The following is a 25,343-nucleotide window of genomic DNA, read 5'->3' as shown; positions in this document are numbered from 1 at the left end:
CACATTCCTACCTGATGCTCACCATAGCTATGATGGGCAGTGCAGTGTGTTGACCATCCAAAGTTCAGACACTATCAGGTTAAATCCAAAGCCAGGTGTTGTCATCAGCATTAGACTTCATAAAGCTCCAATCAAGAGACCTCTGTGGGACTGAAAAGCTGTCTCAGTGGTGTCTCATTTACTGTCCGTGCAGAGTGGGATTCTGTTCCCAACACCAAATGGCATCTCATAGACTTCTGTAACTTCAGTACTAGGGGATGATGTTGTAGAAAAAACTCTGTCTCAAATGGTTACCAAGAGATGGGTTAAGGCAACACATTAACTCAAATTTCTCCCATGCAAAGGATCAAAGAAAGGATCAGGGAACTTGCCTATGAATCCTCAATCCTGTGAATTTACCTTCATCCAGGGGTGGGGTGGGGGAAGCAGCAAGGTGCTTGTCTGTCACTATTATTTTCCCCAATACCTAAGCAGAATCCTTATTTCAGCTCAAATTAAGAATTGGTTAGAGAGCAAAATGTCAAATTGAACAGATTAAGCATCCTTGAAGTAGCAGAAAGAACTGCAGAGAACATTCATCACTTGAATGTGTTAGGAAAAGTGGCTCCTTTGGATGGAAAGACTGCTGTGGACAACCAGAGAAACCTGTGAGAAATTACCGGCTAAGAGGGGTATTTAGACAGGTGGCCTCAAGTGTACTCAACAAGGACCTTTGTTCTGAAGCACAGAGTTCTAACTGGAATCATATAAATTCTAGTTAGTTCTTCTCTAAGTATCCTTTGTGTTCATTTTCTCCAGGAGGGAAGAAGTGAGGGGTGTGAGCAGGGAGTAGTGACACTCCCCCACCCCCAGCCAGATGTATGGTAGAAGTCAGGAAGCCAATGTTTCATGAACAGGATTGGCCTTCATCCTAATTCTGGAGAGAAAGAAATGCTCCTAAAGCCGTTTTTGATAGAAAACTCACCACCAGATGGCTTTTAAACCAACACCACCAACTAAATTTCTCAGGGACATGAAGGGTAGGCCATCTTATTGAATCAATCCATTTCTCATGCATGGTGGTTCTTAGGCAGGAGTTAAAGCTAAAGTAGAATTATCCAATGTGAGAAGTGTTGTATTTTAAAGCAACTCATGGCCCAGGGAAGCAGCAATTTATATAAGGGCAGCTGTGTGCAGGTTTGTTCTTGGCATTTCTAAGGTGGCCAATGAAGCATGGTGAATGCTGTTTTATGTCATTTCCAGTTGTCTATCCAATCAAAGCTCAACAGCAGGCCTGCCTCTACCTCTCTAGTGTGCCAACATCCCCTGCCTCTGAAGGTTGGTGAGATGACCGTGGAGAGGGAGCCGTGGAGAGGGAGCAAGCAGGAAAAGCATTGGAGGGTTGTCATTTTTGACTGCTGACCCTGAGAAGGTAGAGTTTGTAGATGTTCAGGCAGATGATGGATCATGAAAACTAAGTGTCCTGAGGATTCAAGCCATGGCTTCTAAAACAGAGATGGGCTGCCATTCATGGCAGTGCTGGCAGTCCCAGACACATGTCACTGAGCTCATTACAAGGTGCCTAGTCGAAGGTTGTGTCACTGGAATCAAATTTGGCACAATAGAAAAAGTATGGCCAATAGAAAAAAGTATGGAAGAAGGAACCCTATTATATACATGATACACTTGGGAGGTAGAGGTAGGTTGATCTGAGGCCAGCCTGGTCTGGAGTACCAGGACAGCCAAGGCCACACAATGAAAGCTTAAAACTACAGATTCACTGCGCCTGGCGTATTTCTGAGTTAGAGGCCAGCCTGGTCTACAGAGTGAGTTCCAGGACATCCAAGGGCTATACACAGAAACTGTCTCCAAAAACAAAAACAAAACAAAAGAAACAAAGCAGGGCTTAAGGCAGAGGATAGGCACCATCCAACACTCAGAGCTAACACGATAGCCCAGGATCAGCAGCTGTGACCTTTCTCTTCCTGGTTAAGTACACAGGAAGTAGGCTGAAGGCAAGCAGGATGGGGTGATGAGTAGATCTGAACTTAGTTTTAGTTTACCATGTTGAAGAACTATGTAAAAAGTATCTTGTAAAACAAAGCCACTCCTTGCCATTTTACCTCATTTATGGAATGACAACTTCTACAACAGGAATACTTGAGTGCATTAAATAAATATAAATTTTATTAAAAACACTCACATGGTGTTATCAGGAATGATATAATAAACAGCTTTAAAATAAACTGCATCCATAACATTACAATACTTACAGTATTTATAACCACCCTCAGATTGTATAAACAAAGCCAACATCTCATGAAGGAAACTACATTTTAAAAAATAAAGCATAGAAAAAAAATGCACACAGAAGTTCATCTTAGTGTCAAACTGCAAAAAAGTTTCCTAACAAGTTAAGCATACTATCTTGTAAAGTGAACTATACATCACTGTGCGTCACTCAAGATGAAAAATTCATTCAAGTAATGTTGACACCAAGCAGAAGCACTTTCAAGTAAGGCTATGTTCAAGCTGTTCCTACAGTTGCAAATCAAAGACCTGCCTTCCACTTGATCCCACAGAGGTGGGATGATGTCACTGCCTTTCTTCCTACATGACCCATCCTCTCAAAACCACACTTACTGCTCCTTTTGTTGGACAGCAGTTTGACAGATGACAGTGGGTACTATGTAAAGCAAACAATCCCTAGGGATGGCTGGCTCAAAATTGTCAAACACACCTGCAGGAACCTGATGTGGACTAAATATCATGGTGTGGAAACCATTAACCTTGTGGGTTTGTGTGCAAGGCAGACATTCTAAAAGTTTTTAGTGACAAACGTGACCGATAAATGACAAAGGTCTCCATTGACACAAAGCTATTTGAAAAGCTACTAAGCAACACTGTACTTAGGCCACAATGTAACAAGAGTCCTATTGCACAGAACACCACCAGCTCCTAGGACTGCTGAGCTGCAGTCCGAAGCTGTCTTCATCACTAGATCAGAAGCCATGACTGGTGATTTGGTGAGAGCCACAGGGATGATCTTTACCTCTCAGTTTTCCTTTTACCAGCTAAGTGCTTCCTATTTTAGACTTTTTACTTTGCTGGACTCCAACTCTCCAAAATTTACAATCGAAAGTTGACAAATTTATAAAATTAGTTTTAGTTATCGGTACATGTACAAGCAAAATAGGAGGGATTCAAAATAAAAATCCCTGAAAGAGAATATATTAACTGACAGCTTTACATAAACAGGTGACACGTTGGCAGGAAGGAGAACGAGCTGAAATATCCCTGAATTTTTAGAACAAAAAGTTTGAGATTCAAGTTATACTTGCTAAGAAATCAAGTATTTAAAAATGGTATGTCTTAATAATACAAAGATTTAAAAAAAAATGGTGGTATACAATGTTCTAAGCTTCCACTCTTAGCTCAGTATCCCATTGCCAAGCTAGTGTTGAGGTATTACGACAAGTAAGGACACCACTCCAACTTTGAATGGATTTTTAAGCTCACATTAAGATCTATGTGGAGCAATCTGGGTAGCACCATCATGATGTTAATTTTGCTTCATCTCATATATTATATATGTATATATATAATATATATATTTATGTACACATATATATATACTTAATTTTTTACAGTACTAAAATACTAAAGCATTGCATTAAAAAAGGCTTTGTTTTACAATTTAATTTACTATACAACTCTTTCACCTTTTAATACGAATTAACATTTAAAACCACAGCAAACCAGCTGCCTATTTTCTTTAGGTTTTTGTTTGTTGTTTTGTAGCCAGTAGAGTCATATGAACTTAACCATGTCTTCATCTTATGCAGATTTCAGTCCACTCAATCTTCCTGGTATGTATCACACTTAGCTAAGAAACCACAAAGGCAGTCTGCTGTCCTTCAGGACATACAGATCTGTGGGACAGCTTGGGACAAGCTCTGTCTGTAGCATGAGGCTAATTATCACCTGCAGTTAGTTAACAGAAGTTCTTCAGCTGTATACCTAGGAGCTATGAGCTTGCCCTACCATAGTATAGCATGGAAGATGAGCACCAGAATTCGAGTTTTGTGGACTAGCATATCCATTCAGCTTCCGTTTGGACTGCAATAGGCCTGTCAACAATGATACTGCTTATCTAAGAGCAAAGCAAAGTTTTCGAAGCTTTCCTTTAAAAAAAAACATTTTTAATCCTAAATAAAAGTAAACATGTTTGTTTGTTTTTTAAAGTTTCAGTACCTTAGCATTGCTCAAGTTGCCAAAGCTTAGGTAGGCAAAGTGCTTCTCTAAGACACAACTTCAAATATTTCAATACACACGTGTGTGTGTATGTATACATTATTTATAGTCCTACAAGGACATCAATGAATAGCTACAACCCAGAGGCCTTTAAAATGTCCACATCTTAAAAACTAAGCCAAATAACAAAAAGATAGAAGTGTAAATCTAAGGTAGCTTAGTTCCTCAAGAACCCTAGACTACACTGGTTGTATGATAAAAGGCATTGATTTTTCAGCTATTAAAAACACCATTTTTATAGCACCATTTAATGTTAACACCCAAACAAATTCAGTGTTTTGCCATTATTCACTTAAGCTTTCTGTAGCTACTTTGATAAATAAGTTAAGATTACAGTAAAAACTGCATGTTAAAAAGTCATAATTCCAGTATTTCAGTACAACATACATCAGCACCAGATGATTCCTGCAACCGTTCTGCTACAGTACTGTGTCCCATGACTACACACACTTGGTACTAGAAGCAGTCACATGTAGAGTGGTGAGGAGCATGTCACATGCATGACCTCAGCCAATAAGAGAACCAGTGGTTTTGAAAACAAAAGTAGAATGCTTTCTTCCCACTGTCCCTTTGCATAGGATGCTTTATTCTTCCTGAATGCCACCAGTGACCACAAGAGAAGTTGGTAGAGAATAAGTATATAATGGTAAAATAAACTATTTTGCTGGTGAGCTGACAACCCCCAACACAAACACACACTGCATTTGTCACAGATGCTGTGACCTGTCCCTACTGCCCATGCCATAAAAGACATACTACTGACAGGTTGTCCTTGGTGGTCTGGCATAATGAACAGCATCATACAAATGTGTTGTAAGGCCCTGTAACCTGAGTGAAAGCGTATGGTGATGTAGTCACGGTGGAGTCTGTGGTCTTAGACCCTGTGTTCTCAGCAAGAGACTTAATGAAGCTCAGGTAACTGGGTTCCTGTTGACTCGTGGGCTTTCGCTTTACCTGTTTACCATGCTTTCCTTTTTTCTGAGACACATGGTCACACTTTTCACACTCTTCCTCTTTTTTCTGGGCCTCCTTTTCAGCCTTAGCTTTAGCTTTAAAGAAAGCATAGTTATGGTTTGGCCGATTCAAATTCTTATGCTGGTAAAATACAAGTGAGATCCTGGCGGGTCTCTTCCGATTGGGGTAGTTTAAATTGGTTGTGGCATGAAGCTCACACCTTGCACACTCAATGAGAATTGACCCATGAGTTGGAGCTATCGCCACCCCTCCAATGAAAGGATCCCGAAAGTTGTGCTCGCTATCTGACCACTCCTCAGTGTCGTTCTCAGGAGCCACATCCTGGCCCGATACCCCAGTTCTATCATGATTAAACTCCAGAAGCACTTTTGATGGCCCGTTAGCTGGGTGGGAGGCCATGTCATTCTCCTTGTTGTGGAAGGTATGACTGGAACTGCTTGCTAAGCCCGAAGCTGCTTCAGGGTAGCTGTGGGTCGCATGAGAAGGCAGCTGATGCTGGCTGGTTTTGTAGTCTGTGTTTGGGTGGCTGTATGGTGATCTGGAGGCAACCACCATGAAATGGCCATCCATCTTGGGGGTGGGGTAAGGAGAAAATGTTGCTGGGTGGTGTACATTTGGTTTTAGGGTACAGTTAGTGAAGGCATCTCTCTGCATATTTTGGTTTCCATAACTTAAGTACTTAGAGGGACTGTCTCCAAACCTCGGTTGGTAAAGTGTGTGGATGGGTGGTAAGTTCACATTGTTGAGATGGTCCTGGTTTTGATATCTATGCAGACCTCTGGACTGAGAGTGGGGGGAATAGGAACCAAAGAAAGGGGAACCATTGTCCGCCGACACACTCCCATTGCACTGAAAAGCTGCATTATTCTGATTGAGAAACCCAGGGTAGGGGTTCATGGAATTTGAAGGACTCAAATATGAACCTGCGGCATGAGATGAAGTGTGGTAAAAGTTCACGTGGTTGGCATCTCCATAAATCTCTGGCGTATGTGAGGAGCTGGGATAAGGACTAAGTGGAGTAGCCTGTCTCATGTATACACTGTTGGGCCCAGAAGAATGAGAGCCAATGGATTGAGAATAGATGGGCAAGGCGTGCTGTGGCTGCCCTTGCTGAAGGTGCCTCTGGAGTGATGGTAACTGCGGAGTGACATATCCCAACAGCTGCAATTGTCCTAGGAGAGAGAGCAGGTACAAATACATTTTAAGATGTCTAATAGAGACACTTAAATATAAGCAATAGCATAGACAGGCCCCACCCCCAAGCAAACACAAAGGAAAGCCAGGGTTCTGAGCATTGTCAACCATAATTTTCTGTCTGAAGCTGTAGAATTAACATGCTGAACTTGTAATGGTGCGTGTGTTGCCCCACAGCCATTCAACATGCCTCTACCCACTCTGCATATCTACACCACTCTACCTCTGCTTAGTTCATGACCTCATCTTCAATGCCAACCTAGTTTGATAATGCAGAGAAAGTACTATAATGGTGCTCCCTCCATCCCTACTGTTCCTGAAGGAAGAAGGGGAGTTTTATTTTACTTCTCAATTGCCCGGCACATGGCAGGAGTTGTCAGTAATGGCATTTATCTATATCTAAAAAGGGCAATCCTACTTCATGAGGGCGTTTCCCAGGAAGGAAATGGACATGATTCAGAGAGCTCCTTGTAGAAATGTTTCCCTTGCGAGCTATGAACTGTTCAATGGACCTGCAGTAGCAGTTTTGAGAAATGAACAGCTTTGTCACAGAAATCACCAAGAGGATTTTCACCTGAGTAAAGAGAACTGGTAAGCAAACTGGTAGTCTAAATTTACAGATCAAGCCAGTATACTTTCTAAACAGTGGATTTCTTTTTAGTAGCTCTAATTATAGACATACAGCAAGGTGTATGTCTAATTATAGACATACATATAGGTGTATGTCTATAATCATGATTAAGGCAGACAGAAGTTCTTTTGACGAGTGTGGAACATTACTTAAACTTGTCTATGAAAAAATACTCAATTCACCCTTTATCCTGAAAATTTGTTTGAAGTTATTTCAGTATAGCACTGTTTTAATTACCCAGGCTTAGAGACTTGTCTTAAGTTTTCTCTATTCAGTGTCGTGCTTGCATTGAGAGGGTTTTTCAGTTTCTTACAATCCCCCTACTGGTCAACTGTGTCTGTGTCAAGTGTTCCCTCAAACTTGGTGAAATGTTCCTGCATGATTCACATTACATATAAATTACCTGTATAAAAAAAGGCTTGTTATTTGTTACACACAGAATAGCCCCAATATCTCTACTCTGAGATGGATGGTTCAGCAACTGTGACAACTCCAGTATATGCTGAACATGAGCATTTGAGGGAGGATTGTGGTAGATGAGTCAGATCATGATTGCTAATACTTCCCAAGGTGTCACCCAGCAAGCACAATTGTCCTCAAGCATCATAGTTACCTGTCATCTGTTTCATATGGCTTGCATTTTCCATCTGCTTTGTACATGAGGAAGACTCATTCTCATTTGAGCACTTCTTCAGAGAAGAACACTTTCTAGCTGCTTTCTTGGCCTTCTGTCTTCTTTCTTTCTTCTGTCGGCCATGGCAACTAGTAGCCAGCTTTGTTAATCTTCTCCTCCGAAACGAGTGCAGAACCTGAATGGACCCCTTCCGCATCTTCTCCTCCTGACCTTCTGTACTCCCAAACTCATCCTCGGGAGCGATGGTATACAATGGCAGTACATGGAGCTGCTCATCCTCAGGTTGTCCTCCGATGTCTTTTCGATTGTCTTCTCTATTGAGGGAAACCACCTGAAGTAGATATGAGATGTTCCAGGCTCAGCTGCAGGTCCAGAAAGTGTACATGCTAGGGTTTCTCCTTACCAGTATCCACATGTGTGTTGGATGAGGGACATGCATATTATCAAAACCTGATTTGCCTGTTATAACTGAAGACAATGTACAAATGGAGGACATAGAGAAAAGACCATCTCCCTTAAGTTTTCAATGACAGAACTAGCTTTTTCATGAACTTCTAGGGCTCAGGAAAGCAGCCATACTTCTTCCCAATGAAATGAAGCACTTTCCTGCTTTCCATAACACACAGCAGATGTATTTCTTTCAAAAGATACAGCACTCTTCTCCATGTGAACAGCACATGCAATGGGATGGGGAAGATGACAACAGGACACAGTTCTGTCTGTCCCTCAGACCTGACTCCTAACTCTTCATGTTTAAAAAAATTACTATGCTCAAAAAACTTTACAAGATTCCAGATGAATGTGTCGCATACATGTCTTCACACATCCTCTTTTGCTTAAAGTGACTTTCTTATGTTAACTATAATCATATTAATTGATGATTGGTAAGTGGAGAAAATAAGACCTAAAGGACAGACATGAGTGGGAGATATCCCTGAAAGGATAGGTTGAGCACTTTCTAAATGACTAATGTGAAGAACATCCAAATTCTTGAGTGGTTGTCAACACTTCTGCTAATACTGTGAAGCTTGGTTATGAGAGGGCTAGTGGTACCCAGGAAGGTTACTGGAACATACTTCATCCATGAAAACAAATGGCCTGGTGAGCCCTGCTGACCACACATGTGTTCTGTGCCAAGCACCATACAGCTTGTGCCTTTTTCACTGGCAGCCAGATGCTGCTAGGATCATGGGGTGCCACTTACCACCGTGCAGCCATTTAACATGTTCTGCTGGTCTTTGTGGGCATGAGCAGAGAAGTCCAAACATGCAGTGACCCCTGAGAATGGTCGGCCTTCCTTCAGACCCAAACGGCAGTCTTTAGCTATGTGTTCAAATTTAACCTGAGAGACAGATGTGTGTCAAGGGGAAAGTGCTTTAGAATGAGACTATTTTGCACTTTATATCTAGATAGAACATAATGGGATGACCAAAAATAGAGCAATTGCTGAGGAACACTGTTTTGTGTGATGCCAGAGATCAAGCCTAAGGCTTCACCACATGAAGTGAGGGTAAGAAATCTACCACTGCCAGGTCCCACATTTCCCCCTTCCCTTTCCTCCCTCCAAACCCTCTCATATAACCCTCCCTGCTCTTTGAAATTCATGCCCCCCGTACCTACTTGCTAGTGAAATACATACATATGTGCCTACACAATTGTTATTGTAGCCTATATTCCTAAATATAACCTGCCCATGAACATATGTAGCATTTATGAAAGGTAGTCTTACTTTGATCTATGTGCACACCCATGTAACCACTGCTATAAACAAATCAGGTCTAAATACCCAGTGTTTTCCTTCCTGCTTTGGTCAGACCCAAAAATCTACTTTTTAAATAAAAATCTAATCACTTCATCCTGCCTCACCTTTTACCTATACTGAAAGTAACATTAATGAGTCCCTGTAGGCTGATAGACATTATTTTGTACCAGATATTCTCAAACACCCTTTTTTTCTGTGTACATACTGCTATCAAAGCTTTTATTATGTGACAGTTTTTTTACACTTTGTTTCAAAACACATAGAAGTCACAGTGATCTCTTGATGCTTGTGGTTGTAAACAGGATTTTGCTCAGGTCCGCAGGGTGATTGTCCTGGGGTCAATCTTGAGACTGACCTCATAGTTAACAGCCATGATCTTACAAAATCAGCAATATAGGCTTTTGTTTTTCATTCTGTTTTTTTGTTGTTTTGTTTTTTGTTGTTTCTTTCTTCATGAAGACAAAGTCTAACAATAACTCAGCATGTGTAATAAATGCAACACACAGTCTAGATAGCCCTTGTATAATCAGGGTTACATAGATATAAATTAGTAGATAAAGCATCATTAAGAGTTAATTTTTTAAGGCTGAAAAAGTATGCATTTTTAACAGCAAAATTCATACACTAGAAGCAATTCAAGTAGTTTTAAGGAAGCAAAGAATAGGAGTGAGGCTGGAGAGTGCTAAGCTAACAGCATTTGGCTCTTGCAGAGACACTAAGCCACATCCTGGTTTACAACCACCTATAATTCTAGGTCCAGGGGACCCAAGGCCCTTGCCATGCGGTCCATTTACATGAATGCAGGGAAGCCCTCGTATGCATGAAAAGAAGTGATATTTAAAAAAAAGACTTAAAAGTCACTTCTTCAAAAATAGTTTTGGGGTTGGGAGCTGGAGGTGCACACCTTAAACTCCAGAATTTGGGAGCCAGAGGCCAGCCCATCCAGGACAGCCAAGGCTACTCAGAGAAACCCTATCTTGAAAAACAAAGTTTTAGACTGGACAGGTCACCAGTAATGGGGTTTGACTCGCAAACAATAAAGATAAACTTACCTGATTACTGTATGCTTCAGGCGCAAGCATCTTGTATATTGGAGCAACATCTGTAGCCAGTATTTGCAAACAACGCTCTAGTTTTTCTGCCTGGGCAAAAAACGATTCAACAAATTCTAAATTAAACATGGATATATAAACGTGTGTGTACATTTAGATGTAACAGTAGCTGAATTACACCCAAGTATAATGGTTTTCTTACTATAGGAAATATCTAAATTTTTATATTTTTAATTGGATATTTTATTTACATTTCAGATGTAATCCCATTCCCCCCCCCACAGGAATCCCATATTCCATCCCCTCCCTCCTGCTTCTATGAAGATATGCCCCCACCCTCCCACTACCACCTCCCCACCCACAATTTCCTCCACACTGGAGTGTCCAGCCCTCACTGGACCAAGGACTTTCTCACCCACCTATGCCTGACAAGGCCATCCTCCATTATATATACAGCTGGAGCCATGGATCCCTCCCTATGTGCTCCCAGGCTTGTGGTTTAGACCCTGGGGGCTCTGGTTGGTTGGTATTGTTGCTCTCCCCTTGGGGCCACAAACCCTTTCAGTTCCTTCAGTCTTCTCTCACTCCTCCATTGGGAACCCCATGATCAGCTGCTAAATCTTTCTTTTTTTTTTCTTTTTTTTCTTTTTTTTTTTAATTTCTTTTTTTTTTTTGAGCATGAAATGCTTTTTTATAGCATGTTTTACAAGGGGAGGGGTAAGAGGGGCCAGGTGGTGGAAAAGTACAAAATCTTCTTGGCCTGTGCCTTGAAACATGTCATGGTCTATATGGTACACTGCCTTGAATTATGATCTACCTGCAGTTCTTCAGAAGATATGGTAAATCTTTCTAAAATGACCACTTCTTATATGAATTTGTATGTGCTGTCTACCAGGTGCTATCCCTTTGGGTTTGGGTATGATTGACTCAGGCTCTACTTTGCATGCAGATTACTGACAATTTGTAAACACAAACCTATCCTGAGGATGGAGTGGTGAACAAGCCAGCTGGCTCATGGGAACACACATTTCCTTCTCACTATTCAAATATACTAAGGAAGACAAACTACTAAATTTGGCTACTTCTAAGCACTTCATAAGTCTCTATAGAAGTTACTGGACATTTTAAATGTGGATAAAATTCTCTGGACTAGCCACATTCAATACTGAGCAGTTTGTTTAAAAAGGGAAACACTGTTATATTCCTATTAACCCATGCTCACAAAGAAAAGTTTCTGATGGGCTTCTAAAGTGGCATGTCCTAATACTCAGTTCATAAATTCCCACTGACACACGCTTTTACTACTGTTGGATAACCTTGGGAGGCTGAGGAGACAGAAAGCTCAGTAGTTAGCTGCTCTTTTAGAGGACCAAAACTTTCTTCTCATTTATGTTGGATGGCTCAAACCCACAGTCACAGTTTCAGGTGAGTACAGGCCATCTTCTGAGCTCTAGAGCACCTGGATGTGCAAGCATGGAGAGCTGAGGTGGAGCCCAAGTACTCAAAAGATAGGTACCCATAACAGTGCTGGGGTGGTAGAGGCAGAAGGAAAGCTGGGGCTCCCCTGATATCCATTCTGGTCAAAATAACCTTGAGCTCAGTGAGAGACTTTCTCAAAAAGGGATAAAGGAAGATGCTGGCTACCACGAGCATGTGTGAATGGACACACAAATGCATGACACACACATCAAGGGATGCAAACTTTAGTAGGTAGGTAGGAATGGCTGTGCACCAGACCTGATTAAGAAAAATCTTGCAAAAAAAAAAAAAAAGCCAGGCAGTGGTGGCACATGCCATTAATCCCAGCACTTGGGAGGCAGAGGCAGGTGGATTTCTGAGTTCGAGGCTAGCCTGGTCTACAGAGTGAGTTCCAGGACAGCCAGGGCTACAGAGAAACCCTGTCTCAAAAAGCCAAAAAATAAAAAAAGAAAAAAAAACTTGCTTATTCACATTACTTATCTTTATTTAATATTATAACTGAAGATAAACATTTTCCTTTTAGATGAATATATCAAATTTAAAAACTATGTGTGGATTTTAATAGTTCAGATTCAATAGTTATGGAGAGAAAATGTTATACAAGTGCCAAATACATTGAGGTTTTCGGCAAATGTTTACACACTCTTAATTAAATCCTACCATCTTCAAAGTATTGTCTTCCAAAGAATCTGTATTAAGAGATAAAGTTTATTTGAAATGAGAAATCAATGCTGATTTATTTGAACTGAATATGTATCCTAAAATCAACCTGTTTTAGTTGCTTGAATATATTCACGACACTAATTTAAATCTTGAGATTAGGAATTGTATAAGCATGACTTCCGTAATTCAAACTTGAAAGGGAATCCTAATTAGTTCTCTGGTGTCCCTTTCTGATGCCCAGGGCAATGAATTATGGCCACTTTAAGCAGAAGCCATAATGTCTCCAATAAAGTATTCCTTCCTTTAAAAAAATATTTATATATTGCATATAAATATATATAATGTTTTTATAATTTATGTATGTATTGGTAGCTTACTTGCATGTGTGTGAGTGTCAGATCTCCTGGAATTGGAGTTACAAGACAGATGTGAGGTGTTCTAAGTATAGGCACATTTTTGACCAAATAGAATGCTAAGTGGAGCCTCATTGTTATACATACCAGTGTGAAATTACACTGAGAAATCAGAATCTCATAAATATCAAGGGTCTATTGCCCATATTACAGACTTTTCTTTACACAGACCTCACACTTTAGTCCAGGCTAGCCCATTCAACTTAATTTACTTTAGCCATTTTTGGTCTATGTGCTGGCTAGTTGTGTCACCTTGACACAACCTAGAGTTATACCAGAAAGGGCAACTTCCATTTTAAAAATGCCACCCTGTATGTAGGCAAGCCTGTGGTACATATTCTTGATTGATGATTAATATAGGAGGACCCAGGTCACTGTGGGCAGTGTCACCCCTGGGCTGGTGGTCCAGGGTACTATAAATGGCTCAATCAAGCAATAGAGAACAAGACAGTAGTAAACAGCACCCATTTGTTGTTTCTGAAATAGTTCTGTGTTTCTGCTCTGACCTCCCTGTATGAACTACAAGGTTTAAGGCAAATAAGCCCTTTTCTCCCCAAGTTGATTTTTGTCATGGTATATAGAAACCCTAGCTGACTATCCACATGTACGGGTAATTTGTGCTGCTACACAGATGATAAAATTATAAAATACTTTGTATTTAGCGTTTAGCCAGGTTCATCTGACATGAAATTCCTTCTTGAGTATGACAGGTCATTATGTTCATTAATTCTGTATAAAAAAAATAGGTCATAGATTAGGAAACAAACCAACCTCTGTATTTTTTGAATGTAGGTTAAATTTCATTGGGTCCTTGCTTTTGCCAAACTTACATCCATTCATGAACATGCTCCAAGAACAACCAAAAGAAAAGGAGGCACCAGCGGTTTCTGGATTCTCACCCTGACACATACAGTTTCTACTGAGAGAACAAAGGACATTAGAAATAGTCTGACAATATTCATCATGTGGTACTGAGCCATTTGCATGTCTTAGAGGTAGGAATGAATTCTTTTAAAAATGTTGACTGAGCACCTAGAATTCATGAAACTGTGTAATGTGTCAAAAGTATTTTTCATGCATTGCTTGGCCAGCCCAATTTTCTCATTCATCTTCATTGTGTTCTAAACTGTTTATTATTGTAATGATCAGTTAAAATATACTTGGTACATTAAGTGATATCTGATAAGAAAAACTAACAAATGTTCTACAAATTACCCTGACACCTAACCAATAAACCAAACTGTTTGTTGACCTAGTTTCCTGATAAAGATAGATGAACAAATTCTTGCAAATCTTATTTAAGGACACATTAAGATCATACATTCTGGTAGAGTTGGTTTCATTCCAAGTATGCCAACATGGTTCAACCCACAAATCAATGTAATAACAGAGATCAAATAATTTTCTCAAAACAGACATGAACATTCATTCTTTCACAAGAAGTGCTAAACTAGGAAATAACCTGTCAACAAAAGGTGATGAAGCCAGTCAACATATTAAATGGTGACCAGTTCCTTGGACGTCTAGATTTATTATCACTGCCCCTTTTAAATTCAATGCTCAAAGTCTTTTCAGTAAACTCCAGAGTACAAAAATTTACATGCAAAAGAAATCAGTAGATTTTTTCAAATAGCATGTTCAAGTTTACTCCCCAGCACCCACATTAGGTAGCTTATAATTGCCTATAGATTCAGTCTCAGGGGTGTCCAACACTTGTAGCCTGTGGGCACTAGCATGAACAAACCCAGAGATAATCACAAAAAATTAAAATTCACAACAATGAACTTCCCTCAACTTAGCAAGAACATTCCTACACTATTTCCAATATTTTCAAATAAAGTAAAACACAGAGATAAAAGATCTCCATAATGAAAAGTTCCAAGACAATCAAGCAAGAGACATATCTATAGATTCAAAGCAAATATCCAATTACATTCTTTACACCCCTAGAAAAAGGGATGTCTCTCAAAAGAAATACTAAACAGAAGAGAGCAAGACTATCATAACTAATTTCAAATTATACTACAGAGCCATAGTAACAAACCAGAATGATACTTACACTAAAACAGACATTTAGACAAAGTGGAGCAGAATAGAGGATCTAGGAATAAACAGCAAGCTGACTTTTGATGAAGATATCAAACTACAAATTTGAGAAATAATGCCTGAATAATCCACATGCAGTAGATCCGTATCCCCTCATACAAAATTCTTTTCAATATGGATACAAGTAGGAAGCAGAGAAGGACAAATCCTGTAGTTTTAGTCTCCAGCCAGCAGAGGTGCTACCCACAATACAGTGAGTGGGTCGACCTACCTCAACTAACTCTAGCTATATATATGCCTCAGAAATGGGTCTAAGGTTCTTATCGATCCTGCCAAGTTGAGAAGCATGAAGTAGTAGTAATGACAGTGAGATTATATGGCACTAGAAATCTAGTGGGGGGTCTTTAGTAAATACATTTATAGGGATCAAATGTAAGATATTTAAAGAACTACAGAAACTCAATTCAAAGACCAAATTATCCAGTCTATAAATAGGCTAGTGAACTGAAGGGACGGGGGAAAAAATGACCAACAATTATTTGAAAGTATTAAGCACACATTAGTAATAAATATCACTCAAGTCAAAATGACTCAAGGAAACAGAGAGAGTGGGGAGAGAGGAGCCTTTATACATATATACTACAGGCCAGAGTGTGAACTTGTGCCACTACTGTAGATGTCAGTGTGGAAGCTCCTCAAAAGAAATCTAGAAAGAATTGTCACACTATGGCTATCCCACACTTGGTACAGTTTAAGACTGTGGCTTAGTTTATTAACACAGTCATCTTTAGTTCCATTCATTTTCCTGAATATAATTTCACTTTACTCTGATTCAAAATTTATTTTGTCGATGTATCCTGTTTTCCTTTATCCTTCTATTAGTTGGTGGACATGTTAGTTGTGTTTCCTGGCTTTTAGGAGCCATGTAACAAGCGTGGTTGTGCTTCTAAGTTATTTTCCTAAGCTCATTTAGCATTTTAGAAAAATTGAAGCCTACCTTGAAACTCTATTGAAAGAAAGAACAATGAATTCCTCAGCAAAGTGTTCCCAATGTACCTTCACTTTTGAATGTACATACACACACCTTTACCAGAATGAAGGAAATAATTTGAAAATCTGAAAGTATTTACATCTAAAGCAGGTCATCAGAAGTTTACAAGTCATGAGTTAGGAAGTGGATGAAACATTAGAATAATCAGTAAAAAGTGAACTGAAGCCAGTTTAGAATAGATCATGAGATTTTTTTTTGATCAAATTTGTTAAAAGCAAATCAGTTTCAATGGGCAGTATGGATACCTGTATATATTATAACTGAGACTGAAAAACTCAGGAACAAATCTGATTAGCAATGAGATTTGGCAAACATGGCAGTGACTCTTTATGATCCCAGAAAATGATTCTGTGTGGTTAAAAACTTAGATTTTAAAAGTACAAACTTTGAATTATTTTTTAGACAAACTGTGAGAAAATGTATCAGGAGAACCTTTGTGTGCTAGCATCATGCAGAAGAAACTCACAGGAGAGGGATAAAACCAACCTGAATGATGGATTTGTATTTCGCCTCCTGCAAAAGTGGACAAAGTTAACCCAACAAACAGTAACAGAAACTGTATTAACTAGCAATAATGGAGCAGTAGTGAAAGGGGAAGCAAGTTTTGAGCTACAGAAATAATGAATCAGAGTAAATGGAAGAATAATTTCAATTTTTATAAAACTATGAATATTGAAATAGCAGATTAAAAGTCAATGACCTAAATACCGAAATGGTATCTTACTAAAATGGTAGCCACATTAACAAGGAGTGCCCAACACAGCATAAGAACTAGAATAGAAATGATAAAACCAAAGCTATTAGTTGGGTGCAGACACCTAGGTTTTACTGGAAATGACTCTCTACGGAGCATAAGCATTCAACACCCTTTGAAGTAACCATGTGCTCCCCACTTTATCAATATACAAATTCAGGTCCCTCTGGAGAATAGGAAGGGCCTAAAACCCACTTACATTTCATTTATAGCACAGCGACGACTCATGTGTTCCTCACATATGCCCAGGATGTCTGTAAGCTCTGAGTAGAGTCTGGAGGCCTCAGGTACTGGGATTCCATTCCATAACATGATGACAACAATAATCACTGCAGTCTCACAAGTGTGATGAGGTCGCTCTCGTACCAAACACAGTATCTTCTCCTTCTCACTCGATTTCCGATATATCTGTGTAGGTCAACAATCCACCCAAATAGCCCCACCCCACCCAAAACAGAACAAGGGTCAATTGGAGTCAATACTTGTATATGCATACTTGTCTGGATCAAAATGATCACCACCTGCAATTTTATTGCCCAGCTATACAGTGGGAACCTAACCAACTGTTCAGAAAAAAGAAAAAATTACTCCTCAATGGTTAGCAGACCATGCCTGGTACAGTGGGCAGTTAAGTGTAACCTCCTGTAGTAAGAACTACATGTAAGACATGCTGAAGGCTTTCTTTAAGTGGTACTATAAATATTAACCTGATGCTCAATCTAGTCTCAACCTTCCTATAGTTGTGCCTCTTTTAACACAGTTCATGTTGTGGTGACTCCCAATAATAAACTTATTTTCATTGTTACTTTATAACTGTAACTTTGCTGTTATGAATCGTAATGTAAATATCTATGCTTTCCAATCATCTCAGGTGACCCCTGTGAAAAAGTCATTCATTCATTTAACCTAAGGGATCACAACCCAGTTGAGAACCATTGCTTTTGACCTCTAAATTATTTCAATTTAATCGGCTGTTCATGATTTCAGAACCACTCTGCTTTTAGAATTCAAGGATACACATAAAATATGCTCCTTCCATCTGGCAATGTTCTTTGGTAAGAGTTGGGCAAGTCAATTGTTGAGGTTAGGTAAACGAATAGAAGCAAGATCACTGACAAGGTAGACTTACCCATTTTGCAATAGGACATCCCCGAGAGCTCTTGCCTTCTTTACCAGTATATATGATTTTTTCAATCCTAATAGCTTCACCCTTCTCTCCACACCTTAAAGAAACACACACTATTAGATGATATTTATGGTTTATTTCTGTAACCATATCTTAAAAAAAGTTGTTTTTAAATTGGTCTAAGCCAAGCATAATGCACAATAGTCTTAAGTCTTTTCTTCGGCATCAAAATACACCAGAAATTATAATAGATTATTCTGCAATTATATGCTGGGTGAAAAGTATTGGGAAAGATATTTCTATATACAAAGTATGAGTTTGCTAAACTCACTTCTTAAAAAGACATGTGGCCAAGTTAGTATCCAGCTATCTAAGTTAGAACAGATTGTATTCCCGGTTGGAAGTGCTATGCACTGTTAACAAAAGAAAATTGGGTAGCTCTGGCAGGTTACTGTGGCCGGGGGTGGGCTACATGGTGAATTTCTACATAACTTAGAAGCACATGATTTGAAAATAAGGCCAAGAGTATTGTGTACTGCCCATACATATGCAAATACATTTTAAAAACTGCTACTTCTTAACAGCAGACCCTTTACCTCAGAGCTCTATCTGTAGGGAAGGCCATCAATACCTTGGACTGACAGTTTAAGGTTTTTATAAGTAAATGGAGTCTTAGTCAACCTTTTACACACACTTGCTTTCTTTTATAAAAGAAACAACTCACTGCAACGCTAAAACCTTAACTCAGGGGTCCTTTCTCAGACTGCTTTCCCTCATTTCTTTGACACACTAATAGGAAACACACACACACAGAAGAAAGCCAAGGGAGGCCACTCTTTGTAACCTGTGCCAGTACTCTCATGCAGGTTGGATTTGTTTGTGCCTGGGCTTTCTAGCATCCATCTCCAAGAGGGCAGCCTGTGCCAGCTAAGTGACTATTTGTCCTGTCAAATATGGTGACTAGTGAATAGCAGTGTGTTGGGTTGGCAACAGCTAAGCCTACTGACTTACACTTGTTTACTGCATTGTGTGGGGGGAACTGGAAAAACTGCTGTATACAGAGGGTAACCATTAATCTGCCCTGTGCCTTTGAGTTAATTACCTTTCTTCCAAGATTGTTCTAATAGCTGCAACATTAGGACCAGCTCCTAGATGGGTATAATAAGGAGCTTCATCTTTGTCTGTTGAGATAATAGAAGATTATTTTAGACCTCAATTATACTAAATATTAAGGCTACATCCACAAAGACTATCCTCAAGCTGTACATTAATGGCCGTAAGTAACTTTAATTTTTTTCGTTAAATTAGAGTACATTGGTGGCTTGATCTATTAGAACATGTGCCAAGCCAAGTAATACAAACACAAAAACTATCAGAAAATTATCACTACATTTCAGATACAACATAAGAAATTTTAAGATATATTCCAAACAATAAAGGAGTTAAAATTATATGTAATAAACTACAATGAAGTTTTTTTAAGCAGGAAAAAAAAATCTAATATGAATCATGCTTGCCATTTGAAAGTCTCTTCCTAGAAAGTTTCGCCTTGCGGGGTCCAGTTTTTCTGCTGCTTTTCCTCCATACCATTTGGTTGGATCTATTTTGACTGCATTTGCACTTTATGAGCTAACTTACATAGGGATCCTAGAGTCCATTAAAAGGGTTAGTTGTAGGAGTAAAGGTGGGAACTTAGTGCTCCACTTAATAGCCCCCCATAGGGCAGAAGACCAGCCTACCAAGTGTGTCAGTGAGTACATGGGATGGTAATAGTAATATGGTGTTCCTCTAATGCCTTCAACTACACCTGTGGGGACCAGATACTGTTGCTATCTTTCAGCCCCACACCTGTCACAAAACAAGGCATTTAGAAATACTATTTTAATAAAAAAAAAAAATAGAAAGCAATACGAAAAAGGAACCCAAAAATGTTCAATGGATAAGGAGTTACTTTCTGAGTAACTTCATCAGAACCTTCTAACTATAAAATTTGTACTAAGAACCTTGTAACTAAATCTTGTAATAACAATTTTCAAATTCAAGATTAAAAATAGTAACTTCCTCAATATCCGGAAATCTAATTATTTAACCAAACTTTAAACATGGTTCATGACACTGCTTTGTTAAGGAAGTAATTGCTTTTCATGTTAACAGATTTTTCCTGCCTGTATGCCTCCTCTGACAGAAGAATTAAATAGATTCAGGCTGGGTATGGTGATGCACTCCCAGCAGTTGGGAAGCAGGGGCAGCCCAACCTGACCTACTCAGTGAGTTCCAACAACAAACAAGGGCTAGACCCTGTCTTCAAAACAGCTTCCAAACATCAATTCCCAGTATCTCCATGGTGGCTCACAGCAGTATTCCCACCACGGGACCCAATACCCTCTTCTGATGCGGACAAAAATCCATATATACACACACACACATATGAAATTGTGTGTGTATATATGAAAAATGATTTACTACTTAAATTTTAAGATCTGATTTCAGAGGAGATGAACACAAGCATCAGCAGTGTTTTGGGGGCAGGGCATGTAAGTGAAAAGTTTTTTTTGCATTACAAGTATCTGTAATTTAAAGACAAAACAAAACAAAAAAACTTGACCCTTTACAAATGGCTCCCAGTATAATTTGAACTTAGGGATGGGGATTTCCCCAGAAATTCTTTTATTGTTAAGAATTGTTTTTCACTGTCCTGGTTTTTGTTTTGTTTTTCCATATCAAATTGAGAATTCCTCTTTCCATGTCACTGAAGAATTGTGTTGGGGATTGCAATGAATCTGTAGGCTAAAGGTTTTATTTTTTAAAAAGGCTCCCAGACTCCAGCTTAAGAAAGAAGCCCCATATATGAAGATAATTAGCTAATTCTGGCAAACACCATGTGCTTCAGTATGTTACTTACACTGACTTGGATTTCTGCATGCTTTGCAGCTGATATTCTTGTCAGGTGTATCTGATTGGGAAGGTGATTCTGAAACATTGTTGAGAACAGAAGCAGCTGTTCTTTTGGTCTTTTCTGAACGAGTTGCTTGTGGCTCTGCAGCTGGGGTGTGGTTCTCAGATTCTGCAACATGGCTATTTGTAGCTGCTTCCACTGTCACATGTTTCTGTGACTTAAGAGTCAGGACCTTATAGTCACAGAGTGACTTGGGCTGAAATTTCTTCAGATGATGCTCTAAGACCTCAATGATGCTCTTTGGTTTCCCGTTATCACAGCTTATTGAGGGGACGTCTTGCTTTACCCTTTTGGACATATTTTCTTGTGTTGCTGACATGAGGCGTTTACAGGAAGAGGGTTTGGATCCAGGCTCAATCTTGACTGGCCTATGCATCTGATTATGACAAGACTCAGACTGGGATTGCTGTACTTGCTGTTCTTGCTTCTGTAAGAGAAGCCACCTTAGGGCAGCATGCTTCTGAGTGTCCTTCTGATGAGGGGTCTGTGTCTTACTTCCTCCTGGCTCAGGCACAGGGAGTGCCTTTGCTTGATTATGCAAATACCTCTGAGGAGCTGCTTCAGCTAGAGGTTCTGAAGACTCATCCTGGTTTCTGCCTTTAAGGCCCTGTAGAGATGAAGTTTGTTGAGGTTTCTGCTCTTGTTCTTGAAAGCACCTGTGATAAGCGTCCTGATTTGGGGTCACATTATCTGAAAAACACTGCAGGTTTGTGGCCTTATTTCCTAGTTCAGTAGGTAGAGTTTGTTCTCTACTCTCAGAAGCTGGGTGTGTATCATTTGAACAGAGAATTTGTAATTTGACTGAACTTGCTCTTACAATTATATAAGGATTACTATTTACCTCCTGTACTTGCTCCAACCCCCCCTGGGTATTGTGAGTTTGGAAATTACTTGATTCTGAATACCGATTTTCGCCACAAAAGCTTTCTTCCACTTTAATCTGGCCAAAGCATGAACCTTCTCTTTGCTTATCACTGGCACCTTGGAGATGAGAGGAAGTCTGAGGCATTTGATCTTTATTATTCCTCTGTAATTGCTGCTGCTGCTGGCAGATTTGAGGGAAATTTGGCAGATTTGAGTTCTGGGATGCTTGTGTTTGTGCTGCCTGCTTCTGTTGTAAAAAGCTTGAAAACAGTTGAGTCTCTGTGGCCTGTTGACTCAAATGCTTATCAGTGGAGGTATTTACTCTTTGCTGGAAATGGTACTGAGGGCCACTCGGTGCCTGCCCGTGAACCTCAGGTGACAAGTGAGCCTCGAGTGACAGATTTGTCCTGGAAATACACTCCTGGTATAAAGTTTTCTGGAACTGTAGATGTTGGTCCCCCATACCTGGAGAGGGTCGTTGGTTCATTTCTGCTTGGTACATTTGTGACTTAGGCTCTTGCTGAGCTGTTTTCTGGATATAAGGTAGCCTTTGGAGTCCTCCTGGCATGTTTAAATTTCCAGTGGACTGTTTGGAGCTCACCTGATCGGCAGGGCTGGTCTGAGAGTGAAGGACTGAGTACAAGGATGTATCCTCGTATTTTTTCTGATGGAGTGCTTCAGGAAGATGAGATGCCTTCAGTTCTATCCAGCCAGGAACTGCCAGTACAGAGTCTTGCATTTGTCCCCCATTTTCATTCTCTTGAATCTCTTGCTTCCTATGTCCCGTCACATATTGGCTATGTTCTTGTAAATCTCCACTGTGGCCATGACTTGGCAGGTAATACGTGGGACATTCTGACATTGTTTTTTCAGAGCACTGAGGGACATGATCATTTTGATGCTGTTCTGTAAGCATCAAGGGGGGGTTGGGTGTACATACAGATTGATTCAGACTCTGGCTAGATGATGTCTTAGGTTGATGTTCTGTTTTCCCTTCCCTTAGGTTCCTTTGGCTGGGGTACTGACGGTGTTCATCCAAGGCTACATTCAGAGCACCTTTTCCTTCTGAAGGAAGCTGAAGAACAGGGCAGGGAGCAAGTGATTGTGATGGTGGGGTCATGGGAGTGGCAGAAATGGAATCTTTAGGGAACATTGAGCTTTGCTTGAAGTAAGCACCATTGGTTTCCTTTTGCTTTAAATACTGTTCAGAGCTGCCATGAGAAGCTGGAACATCACTGTGGGAACTAGGGTAGTATTCTTCAGCAAACAGCTTCATGTTTCCTTGCATGGTTTTGTTTTCTGCATTTGGAGATGGGCCTATCTCCAAAACTGACTTTTGTCGGTGTTCTGCTTTCTGAGAAGGACAGGTACCTAGCACTCCAGCTGGTTGACTGGCATTATCAGCATCACAGGCCTTAGTCACCATCGCAGCTGGCTCTGGAGGCAGCTGTGAGCTCGAGGTCTGTGAGAAATTGATCTGCGCTGAGGTAAGCGATGGTTGAGTGATCTCATGGGACAACTCGATAGCAGCCTGACTGCTAAGGGCGTTTACATGAGATGTGGTATTCTGCTCAGTAATGGAAACACAATCTGGATAACACTGTGTTTTTTCCAGGAGTTCACCATGTGTGTTTTCCACAGAAGGGGCAGAAACTGTAGCACCATTAGGCATTAGCACAGCCTTGTTTGTAAGTAACCTAATGTTCCTGTTGCCATTTTCCCCTTCCTGCTCCTTGGGAATCTGAAACTCTGTGTTTTCAACTCCATTGTAGTTCTGGGTTGGGAAAGCATCTACAACTGCACTTTCCTGGGCTGTGGAGGTCACATGCTTTCTGTTATCACTCAGACCGGAGACACTTGGCTGATTGCTGCTTTTACCTGGGTTTCTTTCTTGGCTTTCTCCCTTAGCTTTTTGGTCTAGTTTCAATTTCAGATGGAGCCCAGAGAGAGATGGTTCACTGACTGTGCGCTTTATCCCTCCATTTTGTTGTAAGCACCTAGAATACCCTCTGCCTTCGTGTATGAAGTCTGGACTCTCATGACTGCTCTGGCGGCCTTTCATGTGGGGTGTTCCATAATAGCTTTGGAGAGACTGCCACTTGGCGTCTCCATTTACTTCTGGATGAGGTCTCTCTGCTAACGGGCTTCCATCCTGGAGTTTGACAGCCGGAGGTTCTGTATGGCCGATGGGAGAAGGTGATGCTATCAGGAATGGACTCGGTCTGGAACCCTCAGTATGGGTAGTTCTGTCCTGTTCCATCAGGCTTGCTTCAGGGCCATCCACAAGGCTGCCCTTTGAAGGAATCCTAAAGACACAGAAACAAAAATTCAACAGCATTACAAAAACACCAATACCTAGATATATAGCAATCAGATGCTCATTTTCATCTTTTGGCAGACAGCTACTCTTGTCTTCCCAGCATGGAGAAAAGGAACAATGGAATGAATCCCGAATTTTATACCTCCCCAGTAACTAGTAGCTCTTCCAGGACAGCCAGAACTACAGAGAAACCCTACCTCGAAAAACCAAAGGAAAAAAAAAATAGATAACAAGCCAGGCAGTGGTGGCACATGCCATTAATCCCAGCACTTGGGAGGCAGAGGCAGGCAGATTTCTGAGTTCTTTTGAGCCCAGCCTGGTCTACAGAGTGAATTCCAGGATAGCCAAGGCTATACAGAGAAACCCTGCCTCGAAAAACAAACAAAAAACACCTTCACATTAGAAGGATGATATTTAAATTTGAAAGTAACAACCATGGTTTAATGAAAAGCAGATATTTAACTCTTCAGTGTTGACAATTATAAAAAACAAACAAAAAAAGGTAAGAAAATGAAATTTATATTAGTGTGGAAATGAAAAAGAATTTATTTCCTGGGTAAAGCAGCAGACCAGGAAAGCTAATGGCTGTGTCCTTGAAAGCTACTGGTTAGGTCTTGAAAACAACCTATGATTTCAGAGAATGAAAAGGAAATATTGCCTTTGTCTTTCCTATGCCCTAAACCATCCCTTTTGCATGAAGGTTATAGGACCCTGTACCTATCAACAGTCCTTTCAATTATGCAGGCTTTAGCCTTATTTCTAGTAGAGAATGAAGGTGTCATGCTATCATTAGTGGACTCAGAGGTTTGTTGTTTTTCCTTAAGCAGACATAAAGTCATAGTCGTTTAAGACAGGAAGAATCTTTGGGTTGCATGAGATAGTTACCTAATATCTTTCAAATTAATTATTAATATCTTTCAAGTAATTTCTCAAATTTAAATGACTGTAAAACAAGGATCCCTTTTCAAATAACTATAAACTTGCCGGAGCTATTTTTGCATGGTTTTCCTCAATCCACTTCCTATTACTAACAGCAGAGGGTTGGGCAGGTTAGAGAGGCTTATTTTGGCTCTTTATTCTCAAGTGGAACAGACTTCCTGCTGTTTATGTCTGGAGGTGGTGGTGCAGGC

At 40.1% G+C, this 25,343-nt stretch overlaps 1 protein-coding gene across 5 annotated transcripts in view; it reads right to left on the bottom strand.

Moving 5' to 3' along the window:
• Positions 1 to 2,139: 2,139 nt before the first annotated feature.
• The window catches only part of Tet2 (tet methylcytosine dioxygenase 2), a 73,526-nt gene continuing 50,322 nt past the window's right edge, over positions 2,140 to 25,343 (bottom strand). The window contains exons 3-12 of one of the 5 annotated variants that reach the window (XM_028760405.1): positions 20,976 to 24,199; positions 19,176 to 19,254; positions 18,077 to 18,170; positions 17,147 to 17,355; positions 16,680 to 16,706; positions 13,868 to 14,015; positions 10,542 to 10,631; positions 8,932 to 9,069; positions 7,707 to 8,058; positions 2,140 to 6,440 (exon numbers count right to left, since the gene is read on the bottom strand). In XM_028760405.1, coding sequence (XP_028616238.1) covers positions 5,092 to 6,440; positions 7,707 to 8,058; positions 8,932 to 9,069; positions 10,542 to 10,631; positions 13,868 to 14,015; positions 16,680 to 16,706; positions 17,147 to 17,355; positions 18,077 to 18,170; positions 19,176 to 19,254; positions 20,976 to 24,153 — 5,664 coding nt within the window. In that variant the 5' untranslated portion in view covers positions 24,154 to 24,199 and the 3' untranslated portion in view covers positions 2,140 to 5,091. Of the gene's footprint in view, positions 6,441 to 7,706; positions 8,059 to 8,931; positions 9,070 to 10,541; positions 10,632 to 13,867; positions 14,016 to 16,679; positions 16,707 to 17,146; positions 17,356 to 18,076; positions 18,171 to 19,175; positions 19,255 to 20,975; positions 24,200 to 25,343 lie in introns of those variants that run through there. The other 4 variants (XM_028760406.1, XM_028760408.1, XM_028760409.1 and 1 more) reach the window with 4 other exon arrangements.

This window comes from Grammomys surdaster, unplaced genomic scaffold (genome assembly GCF_004785775.1).
Source record: "Grammomys surdaster isolate TR1022 unplaced genomic scaffold, NIH_TR_1.0 126531, whole genome shotgun sequence".
NCBI classification, from domain to species: Eukaryota; Metazoa; Chordata; class Mammalia; order Rodentia; family Muridae; genus Grammomys; species Grammomys surdaster.
This window is presented reverse-complemented; position numbering and strand designations above follow the sequence as displayed.